Source organism: Miscanthus floridulus, chromosome 16 (genome assembly GCF_019320115.1).
Source record: "Miscanthus floridulus cultivar M001 chromosome 16, ASM1932011v1, whole genome shotgun sequence".
In the NCBI taxonomy this organism is placed as follows: domain Eukaryota; kingdom Viridiplantae; phylum Streptophyta; class Magnoliopsida; order Poales; family Poaceae; genus Miscanthus; species Miscanthus floridulus.
The window spans coordinates 6,738,181-6,749,205 of record NC_089595.1 but is presented as its reverse complement, the minus strand read 5'-3'; the positions used below and the strand labels follow the sequence as shown (position 1 = coordinate 6,749,205).

Below are 11,025 nucleotides of genomic sequence, written 5' to 3'. Positions count from 1 at the left end.
CGTAGGCAAAACCAGACGCCAAAACCACTCTAGGGGGTAATTAAATGGTTTGGAAAACTTTAATGTGCTCATTAGACGGCTTCAAAGGTCAGGGGGTGGAGTACCATCGTGCCAAAGTTCAGAGGGTTACGTAGACTTTTTCCAAACATAAATGACATATGTTGTCTTTATCATATATATGGGCGGTTCAAAAATAAGAAAGAAACATAAGAAATATCTCTTTAATGTTCCGAAGTGTGGGCATACAAAAAAAATCGTGGCTACTTGCGGGGCGCTATTTTTTCACATGTTTATATGTTTTTATTTATTTGTTTATGCTAGTGTAATGCATATTCCAAACCAGCTGTAGATACATCTATAGAGAAACCTCCATGTATAATGTATCCCAAGGAAAAAGAGGTAAACAGTTGAGGTCTTATTTTCCATCCGAGTATCCGACCAGCTTAAACATCATTGTCATGTTACATACAAAACGAATATTGTAGAATAAAGGAAATTGTCTTTGGAACATCCAAATTTGTGGTTTTGTAGAATAGGACATCCAAATGATATGTTGGTCACCAAAAAATAATATTGTTTTGTTCAGTGGACAGCAAAAATAATCTTTGAGTTCAATTCACCAAAGGTCCATGTTGATTACCTTGTAGGGGGTTTCAGGTGTGCATGTTTCAGTTCAGGGAGGTAGCAGCAACCTCTTCAGCTCCAGGACACTACCCATTTTTCATAAAAGGCAGCTGGCATTAGAAAACTGGGATGCAAACGTACAGAACGCTAGAGAACCAACCAAAATATATTACACTTTGTCACCTGACTAAGAACTACCATATATTGATCCAGCTGATCAAAAGTTGACCTCATACTTCAATCTTGTTTGGCACCACAAACGGAAGCACTTGGCAGTCCATTGGAAAGATCAATCATTTGTGCATTCTACTCTGAAAGACGGTGTCAGTTCCCAATCCCCACCGGGTGCAATGCACACAATTGCAATCAACCCGTTAATGCACACAAAACAGCTGTTTCACAAATTCACTCAGCTGACTAACAACTAACACAGATTGATCGAGCTGATGAAAATTCGGCCTTCGACCTGGACCGTCTCCTTGTTCTCCTCTCCCAAAGCGAAGTTTGGCACAACAAACTGGAAGCAGTCGTCGGTGCTAGGCAGCCCATTGGAGAGGTCTGTCAGTGCTACTCTGAACTTGCATCTTTGGTAATGGACAATCAGCTGATCACTGGTACTGTGGCTCTTGGAGCTCACATACCGCGAGTAGGTTAGCTCGCATTCGATTGGTTCCTTTGAGAACTGTCCCTGACCATTGTTGGCGGCACGGGTGTCGATGCAAAGCATGGAGATTGCACGGCCAAGTGGCATGCGTACTACATTCAGTATGAACAGGATGCCCGGGCTGCTGGAGGCGTGGTCCTCAGCACGGAGGAAGTTGAACCCGTCGTGGAGGCTTACATTGAAATGGCCGCTGGCCAGGGCAGTGGTAAACGACGGCCAGCCATGGACACAGGCAAGTGGTCCAATAGCAACTCCATGCGGGCATTGCTGCCAGTGGCCCCCCCTGTCATGGTATACCAGCCTAGCGGTGCAGCCGTAGGCGGCATTCGAGCACAGGAAGCGGATGGATTCTGCCAGGCGCTCCATGGCGTGGCACCGGCTGTTACCATCAGTGGTGACGCCACACACATGGCACTTGCCAGTGGCCTTGAGCTTGTCATGGCACAACGAACACACAACATGGCCATTGCTGCACTGCATGCAGGCATATATCTAATCAGCATACACATTAACATAAATCATTCATGAATGGAACAGCAATATAAGCATGTATGTTCAGAGATAAAACCAGCCAAGTAATGGAGACTGTTAGTTGTTTTGTGAAAAAGTTTGTCTCTGTAATGTCTTTTTGTTACAAGCTAGAGCATGAAATGTCCTGAAACAGATATGGACATGCAGATGAAAACTGCTTGAGATACAGATGCTATGCTTGAGAGGTGAGGTGATCATCTTTTATCTTGATGCCAAGCTACGAAACCTCCAGAAATGCTGGTAATAGCCTGGGCTTATTTTTCTTAGGCAATTACTTCAGAGGACGGAAAAGTAACAGATATGTAGCATTGTAGTGTTACCACAGTAAAATGTGGAGAATTTATAAATCAATTTATTTATGACTTAGCTGTGTCTTTGAGCCTTGGAATTATAGGTATTATTATAGACTAATTGATAAAGGGTGTTTGCAGTCCATTGTCAAGATATGTCCATGATATGAGCAGCTTGATTTCAGCAGCTCATGCACCACTGGAAATTTCTTGGTTTAAAGCTAGGGGGATGTATTTAATTTTAAACTTGTTCAATGGTCTGTGTAATGGATTACCTCAAGATAATTATATCCAGTGTAGAGAAAACCCAATGATCCTGATGGAGATGAAGGAAGAGGAAAGGGACTCTGGGAAATGACATAGAAGAGATGGTAAGGGTATTGTTGCAGAGTAACATAGGCATTCAGGTAGGTAATTTTGATACTTTTGGTTGTTCTGGAACAGTGGAACTAGAAGTAGTTGAATGCACAAGCAACATCATAACATCGATGATGGCAGTGATTCCTACACACAGACGCATAGCGCAGAAGGGTCAGTTAATTATCAAAGAATTATTGGAAGAACAGAGAAACAGTTAACCTTTCAAAGAGAGTTTTTGTCAGTTGACTGCTAGGCAGAAGGTTGAGGTGCAATCCAGCAGTGCTGCTCCAAATCAGGTTTGTAGAATCATCCACTCATGACAAGAATACAATGAACAGTTTATATGAGGTTTATGTGAGGTGAAGGATATCAATGCAGCTTCAGAGGGTTCTCAATTGCCCGACATGAGATCGATTGGTTTCTAACCCTGTGGTCAAGGTGATCGATCAAGAGGAATGGAAGAAGGACCATCGAGGGCAGTCTCACATGTTGTCCAAACTTTGTATCCTTGCCTAAAGTTGTGCGACAAAACCAAGCAAAAGTCAAAAGGGGAACTGACGAATCAAAGTGATCTAAGGCCACCCAACGCTACACCATGGCTGGGAGTCCCAGCTTCCACGTTGGCACCAACGAATCATACAATTTATTCTGCTGGTCATCCCTTTTTCAATATGGGGCTTAGTAGTGAAAGATATGCTGCTTTAATTATGATATAGGACTTTAGAAGTTGGAAACAATGATTAAGACGAACTTTGGAATGAAATCCTACAAAACAAATACATTAAGAGGAAGATAAGAGCATACTCATTGACCGGTAGTCATAGGAATTACGCCTAGCTCAATTTGGTTAGAGGGCGTGGATATATGCACAGAGCACGAAAGGAACTAATCCTCCTAGGTTGGTCAATTCTTTTTTAGATTATTACAAGTCATAGCCAAGAGAACAAATTTTTTAGTGTAATGAATACAGAGTCAGTATTTCTATTCAGATCAACGCATGGATTAATTCTTGATTCAATCAATTGCATCGATGAGTGCATTCGATTGGTTAGGGATCTACAATCTATTCAGCGCATGGGTAAAGAGTGTGCGCTTGTGTACCTGGAAGATGGGGGGCTTCAGCGGGAGGAAGCACACGCCGCAGTCGAGGGCGTCAGTGTCCTCCACCGTCAACTCCAATACCCCAGCTCCGTCCGGCCGCACCCGCGGCGGCGGCGTTGCCGGCCCATAGGAGCCGGAGCCCTTGCTGTTCTGCGAGACGCCATCTCCCTCCTTCCGTATCTGCGGAGGCGGAATTCCCTGTTAAGGAATTAAGCAATTTCTACGTTAAAATCAAAATATAAATCATGACAATCTGAAATACTAGATTAAGCATGTACTGAATACTCGCATGATCAAACAACATATTGCATAGCATAAACATGACTACTGGTGTAAGCATAACTCATACAAAATTTCCAAATTAAAACCAGAATATAAATCATGACAATCTAAAATACTAGATTAAGCATGTATCGTATGATCAAACAACATATTGCATGGCATAAACATGACTACTGATGTAAGTATAGCTCGTACACCAAACAGATTGAACAGTATGAACGAAGACTGTAGCTATAGTCGTTGGTGATGCAGATGGTGGTGATGATGGAACAAGGTCGACGTCGAAGTCGTTGATGTTGAAGTCGTCGTCGAAGTCGTCAATGAGAGGTGGAGGAAGAGCTCGAAGCAGCTGACGACGGATACGCCGGGACGTAGCACCGCCTGACTTGGATGGAAGACGACCCGTCGTGAAGATCGGAAGCAGTCGCGCTAAGAGCGCTTCCCAAAAACCTTATTCGCCTTCTCCCGGTGCAGGATCGCAGAGACGAGGTTCCGGAGACCTGCTCGTTCGGCCGCTGGTGCACGCAGACGATCGAACTGGAGAAGCTACGGCGGCAGCACAGCAACGAGAAGAGGCAAAAACCCTAGCTCAATTAGATTTGTTTTGGCGTGGCCGGTAAGCTGCATATATATAGTCATGTCCAACCGACCTCGTGTCGCGATCACGATCTAAATCGTTTAGGACTCTGCAAACTTGAAGGACTAAAAACCAAAACTGCAAAAGGAGCCCGCGCTCCCGCAAGACGAGGAGCCAAATTTTGGCGGACTATTCACGCAGGTGCCGCGCACACACACAGTCCTGTCCGGCGAGGCGAGGCGAGCGCGTGCGTGTGGGCTTCTATTTCTCCTCCTCACACTAGACTTGAGGAAATGGAGAGGACTTCCATATTTAAGTATGGCTACCTCCACTTCAACAAGCAAGGTGGTAAGAGTTCCCACATCCCCCTTGCTCATATGAATGGGCCTTTGTGATTTATTAGGAATTTCACAATTTGTTATTGGGCTAAGCCCATATAAATTCCAACAATCCCCCACCAAATCTCAAATACCCATTTAGAGATTTGTCTGTTTCCGCTACTGTTTGATATACTAGTGTTTCGGCAGAGACTATGAAGTTGAACTTCTGCCTAGAACCTCAAACTACACTCATCCACAACTTGAACAATGGACTACGCCTTGAATTGCAAGTTTTGTGCGAATGAGCTTTACTCAAAGCCAAACTAGTACTTGGCTGCCAGTAGCCTTACTCCGTGGGTGGAGAATATACGTCGTACTCCTTGGTCTCTTCATGAGCTTACTAGAGATCACCCAAATCTCATAGACTGCGACGTTTTACAGTCAGACTCATATAGGTTTGTTCTTTCAAGAATGCTCTGCAGGACAGCACCTTCGCTTGTTAAAGCCAATAGAACACATTAAGGCATTCGCCAACCTTGCTTACAGTGCCTCATCGCTCTAAGAGTATTGCATCTTCACTTAGAGAGGGTTATATAGTTATAGATTATTCTCCTCAGTTTACCAATAGTTTGTTCTTCCCAAGTCCTTAGTCACGAGATCTTCGATCAAAAAGGTTGGGTTACTACTACTACAAACTCACATGGGTCTCATACCCATCTCCCTTGATGCGATTTTTATCACATTCCGTGATAGCCCTTTTATAAAGGGATCTGCTAGGTTTTTATCTATTTGCACATAAGCCACAGTTATTACTCCAGAGTTTCTTAATTTTCTGACAGACTTCAAACGTCTTTTAACGTGTCTTGTTGACTTCGCATTATCCTTAGCACTATTCACTTTAGTGATCACTGTTTGATTATCACAGTTCATAAGAATAGCCGGTATTGGTTTTTCAACCACCGGCAAGTCAAACAAGAGCTCACGCAACCACTCTGCCTCTGCAGAAGTTGTATCCAAAGCAGTAAGTTCTGCTTCCATGGTTGATTTAGTCAAAATAGTCTATTTACAAGACCTCCATGACACTGCGCCACCTCCAATAGTAAAAACATACCCACTAGTGGCGTAGATTTGATCAATGTCAGAAATCCAGTTCGCATCACTGTATCCCTCTAGCACAGCTGGGTGCCTAGAATAGTGAATCCCAAAACTCATAGTACGTTTGAGATAACGCAAGACCCTTTCAAGTGCATACCAATGATCATTACCCCGGGTTGGACATGTACCTACTCAACTTGCACACGGCAAAAGAGATATCTGGTCTGGTTGCGCTAGCCAGATACATGAGTGAACTAATTATCTAAGAATATCTCAATTGATCTCTAGCAATCTTCTTATTCTTTCTCAATGTCACACTAGGATCATAAGGTGTTGGAGAAGATTTGCTATCCATAAAGCCAAACCGGCTCAAGACCTTCTCAACATAGTGAGATTGTGACAAGGTAATCCCACTATCTTCCTTAATCAGCTTAATGTTTAGAATTACATCAGCTTCTCTTAGATGTTTCATGTCAATACTCTTTGACAAAAAAGACTTGACCTCATTAATAATATCAATGTTTGTTCCAAAAATTAGAATATCATCAACATATAAACATAATATAACAGATTGGCCCCCACCATATCGATAATACACACACCTATCAGCCTCATTAACAACAAAGCCCGCACTAGTTAAAGTAGTGTCAAACTTCTTATGCCATTGTTTAGGTGCTTGTTTCAAGCCATACAAAGACTTTAGTAACTTACTCCCTCCGTCCCAAAATATCTGTCGCTTTCGGTTCCCGAGAAACAACTTTGATAAAATATATATTACAAAATATTAATATTCATGGTACATAATTAGTATCATTGGAAATATCTTTGAATCTAGTTTTTTTAATAAATTTATTTGGAGATACAAATATTGTACGTATTTTCTACAAATCGAGTCAAACTTGTGGCACGAAAACCGGAAACGACAAATAATATGGGACAGAGTGAGTACGTACCTTCTGCTCTTCACCTTTTACTACAAACCCATCAGGCTGATCCATATAAATCTCCTCATCCAACTCTCCATTAAGGAAAGCTGTCTTCACGTCCATTTGATGAACGAGAAGACCATACGAAGCAGCCAGAGAAAGTAGCACTCGAATCATGGTCATTCTAGCAACAGATGAATAAGTATCAAATAAATTCTCGCCTTCTTTCTGGGTATAACCCTTAGCCACAAGCCGAGCCTTGTACTTGTCAATAGTACCATCAGGCCTAAGTTTCTTTTTGAACACCCACTTACATCCAATTGGTTTACAATCAAAAGGTAGCTCAGATAGCTCCCAAATTTCATTAGAAAGAATCGAGTCAATCTCACTACGAACAACTTTCCAATCATCTGCATCTAGAGATGCATATGCCTCTGTAATTGAGGTAGGAGTATCGTCCACAAGATACACAATGAAATCATCATCAAAGGATTTTGCAATCCTTCGTCTCTTGTTCCTCGCAGGAACTTCATTGCCATTCTCCTTAAGGATTTCTTCATGTGGTTGCTCAAATGACTCAACAGGAGACTCAATAGGTATAGTAAAATCAGGAGCCATCTCAGAGGAAAATCTAGCATTACTACACATATCTTTCATAGGGAATATATTTTCAAAAAATATAGCGTCACAAGATTCAAAAATTGTATCCACGTGCATATCAGGAACTTCAGATTTTACTACTAAAAATCTACAGGCAATGCTATGGTGAGCATATCCTAGAAAGACACAATCCACAGTCTTCAGTCCAAACTTACGCTTCTTAGAAATTGGAACATTGACTTTCGCCAAACATCCCCACGTGCGCAAGTATGAAAGTGATGGTTTTCTTCCAACCCAATTCTCATATGGAGTTGTCTCTTTATTTCTGTTTGAAATTCTATTCAGGACATGACTCGCAGTCAATAAAGCTTCCCCCACCATGCCTTAGATAGACCAACAGTGTCTAACATGGCGTTCACAAGTCAGTCAGCGTGCGGTTTTTCCTCTCAGCAATCCCGTTTGATTTGGGCGAATAGGGAGCTGTCCTCTCATGAATAATACCATGTTCCGCACAGAACTCATCAAATAATATAGGAAAATATTCTCCATCACGATCTGACCTTAGATGTTTAATTTTTCTCTCTATTTGATTTTTAACTTCAACCTTATAGATTTTAAAGTAGTATAGCGTTTCATCTTTAGTTTTCAGCAAGTAAACATAGCAAAATCTAATTGCATCATCAATTAAAGTCATGAAATATCTCTTTTCACCTTTTGTCAACACATCATTCATCTCATAAAGATTAGAATGTATGAGTTCTAAAGATGCCAAGTTTCTCTCCTCTGCTGTCTTATGAGACTTTCGAGGTTGCTTAGACTGCACACAACTATGACACTCATAACCTTGGCACTACAACACAAACCCGTGTCTTACATCGGATGTCCAGCAACGGTACCGAAATACGTTGCAGCTCAATTCCCACCTCTCCACGCAAGGATTGACAGTAACCTCCGCTCCCAGCCTGTTTGGCAGGACGTAAACGATTGTGGATTATTTATTGTTGGTTAGTTTGATGTGAGAGAAAAACACTGTTTTAGTTTATAATCTACGATCATATACGAGCAAGCGAACATACTGAACAATATTTTTTTCTCACACCAAATCAACCCGTAATAAATAATCCACTATCGTTTACGGTCTGCCCAACGGGCTGCTTATCTCCACGTTTCCTTAGATAACCTTTCGCTTTCTCCCACGTCCAACCCATCTCTCCTGCTCCTAGATCCGATCTCCATCGAGAAGGGACCAACTTGACAATCAGGTGGCGGCGTTGATCCTATACAAGGTGGTTTGGTGGGTGGTCCAGCTCGGTAGGAGGCCGCGGCACCGTGAGTTCATCGCCCTCGCCGAGGAGAACGTGAGTTTGGCGCCGTCGCCGTGGGTGGTCCAGCGTAGACAAGTATGATCGGGAGTTGCCACAAATCAGAGGGTCCAAGCAGCAACCGATGCGGCGGAGGTGAGTGCTGGACACCATCAGGTCTCAACCAGTCCGTGTTCACCATCTCTTCTGATGTCCAGGTCCCTAATCACCCCTGTCCAGGTCCCTAATCACCTCTGGTCTTTGCGTCCTGCACTAGATGTACGTATCCTGCTGTGCCGTTCTGATTGGATCTAGTTAGTGTTGCTTCACTCCCTCCCCTGAAATTCCCATTAAACTCTTTCTAATCCCATATTTCTGTTCCAAACCTAAGTGATTGGTTCGTTCACAAAAAAAGATTATGCAGGTGTGGTAATTGAAAGCATCTTATTATTACAGGGGAAGTCACGATGGGGTAGCTGATGAGAAGCTCCACTACCTATAACTGGAGATATCAGTATGAACATTTTGGTAAGTTACACCTCTATACATTCCAGATGGAAAGAAATTGAGCAAGTCTGTAATTCATTTTTATCCAATAAGTTTTCCTTCCCCTAAAATCTATTCTTCTCTAGACTGATTGTCCATGTATTGCTTTATTTCTGTGTGATTATTGTTAGTGCTTTGATATAGAGATATTCTTCATTTTCCTTTAACCTGTGCAGAAAAAGCATATATCTTCTAAACCTGGGTATTTGGAATAATTAAGTTTTTAAGAAATTAATGTCTAGCCAGATTAGCCTCCCTTTTCCCAATATATACACTTGTCTGCAATTTTTGCATTGTCTGATTGGATCTATATGAATATATACTGACAGACTGGTGCCCAAATTAATCTGCCTTCTCGATAATGTATTAATCTGCGAGAGCTCCTAATTCAATTATCATGTATCATAGCATATGAAACTAACACAGTATTAATCTTGCAGATCAACAATCATAATCCTGGGTATTTGGAATGACATGTTGTTTTAAACATATTTTTTTGGGGGGTGAAAGTCTGCAAAGGATCTGTCCCATCTGGTAGCACACTAACTTTCTCAGCATGTGCTTAATAAAATACTAGGGAATAAATTTGTTGTTCACTTATTTTGAAGTGAAATGAGCTTCAGCTAAATCTGTTTGCAAATTGCAAATTTTTCTTATATAGTTTGGTGTGCATCGTGCATTGAAAGATTTACCTATTTTCCTTTGCATACAAGATGTTAAGGAGATCGTGAAGGTACAGGGTCACATGTAGTTCTACTATGGGACTACAATATAGGTTAGTTTGTATGATAACCATTCTAGTGATTATTTACAACTTTTTGCAGAAAAACAACTGTTTAGTCAATGAATTTTGTAGGATGATATCTTCTTCTAGACTGCTTGACATTTATGAGTAATCAATTTGTTCAGGGTCATCAGCAATGCATTGACTAAGGGACTCCGGATTGCAATTTCTTATTAGCAAAAGATTTATCAGAAGGTACAGGGAAATGTTCTACTGCGAAATTGGAGTATATATATGCACCTAACTCAGAGTTATTTTGCTGACTTATTCTGATTTATCTTTATATAATTAAAAATTTATATTAACATTCCAGCTGTTGGAGATGATCAATTCTTGCATGGACGAAAGGATGGAGATGAAAAGTGAAGAAATCAAAGAAGTAACTAGCTAGATAAATGAGCCTTTGGGAGAGAAGATTACACTGTCAGACATGTTTATTTCGATGGTCCTTATGTATTGTACACTCCATTTAGATAATTCCAACTTAGTTCACTGTGGTCAGAAAATGTGTATGCACATGGTACGATTATTTTATCAGTGAAACAACACTTTTCAAGGGCTATTACGATGTGTTCCTCTTCTGATGTGTTACTCCTGTGTATTTCTTATACTTATATGTGAAAAATCAAAGTTATTTTGTCATCCTTAAGTAATAAATAATGATCTGTGAAACATCTAATAAATGGTGTGAAAACATTTTCCTTATTGTAAGCACCAACACATACAAGTGTTGGTAACAATAGGAGATTTCTGCTGGCTAGCAACACTTAATGGTACATGTTACCAACGCATATATATCTGTTGCTATAGACTCTAGCAACGCCACATCTAGCAATGCATACCATATGCGTTGGTAAAGACCACTACAACACTTATATCTACTTCGGATATATGCGTTGCTAAAGGGGTGGTCCTCTTGTAGTGTGGCAATAGTGAAATCTGGAATTAAACTCTAGCTAGATAAACGTGACATCAAACCAAAGTTCACATGACATAAACGAGAATGACAAACACTCGAACTATC

At 41.2% G+C, this 11,025-nt stretch overlaps 1 protein-coding gene and 1 long non-coding RNA gene across 3 annotated transcripts; one reads left to right on the top strand and one right to left on the bottom strand.

Moving 5' to 3' along the window:
* Positions 1-425: 425 nt before the first annotated feature.
* LOC136510196 (uncharacterized) lies at positions 426-7,388 on the bottom strand. The gene is made up of 3 exons (XM_066504738.1): positions 6,798-7,388; positions 3,571-3,768; positions 426-1,762 (listed from the first exon to the last, which is right to left on the bottom strand). The coding sequence occupies exons 1-3, from the start codon at positions 7,386-7,388 to the stop codon at positions 1,049-1,051; spliced, it is 1,503 nt and encodes a 500-aa protein (XP_066360835.1). The 3' UTR covers positions 426-1,048.
* Positions 7,389-8,573: 1,185 nt separating this feature from the next.
* LOC136514056 (uncharacterized) lies at positions 8,574-10,555 on the top strand. 2 transcript variants are annotated; one of them, XR_010773513.1, is made up of 6 exons: positions 8,574-8,950; positions 9,128-9,199; positions 9,658-9,751; positions 9,931-9,992; positions 10,127-10,196; positions 10,315-10,555. It is a non-coding gene; the product is annotated as an uncharacterized lncRNA (long non-coding RNA). The 2 variants fall into 2 exon arrangements; XR_010773514.1 differs by having other exon boundaries at positions 8,574-8,985.
* Positions 10,556-11,025: the final 470 nt, after the last annotated feature.

Coding starts and splice junctions, on each gene's coding strand:
- LOC136510196 (XM_066504738.1), bottom strand. CDS start 7,388: ATGGCTCCTGATTTTACTATACCTATTGAGTCTCCTGTTGAGTCATTT. Junction 3,769..6,797: donor TAAAAGGTGAAGAGCAGAAG/GTACGTACTCAC, acceptor ATTCCTTAACAG/GGAATTCCGCCTCCGCAGAT. Junction 1,763..3,570: donor TGAAGCCCCCCATCTTCCAG/GTACACAAGCGC, acceptor GCCTGCATGCAG/TGCAGCAATGGCCATGTTGT.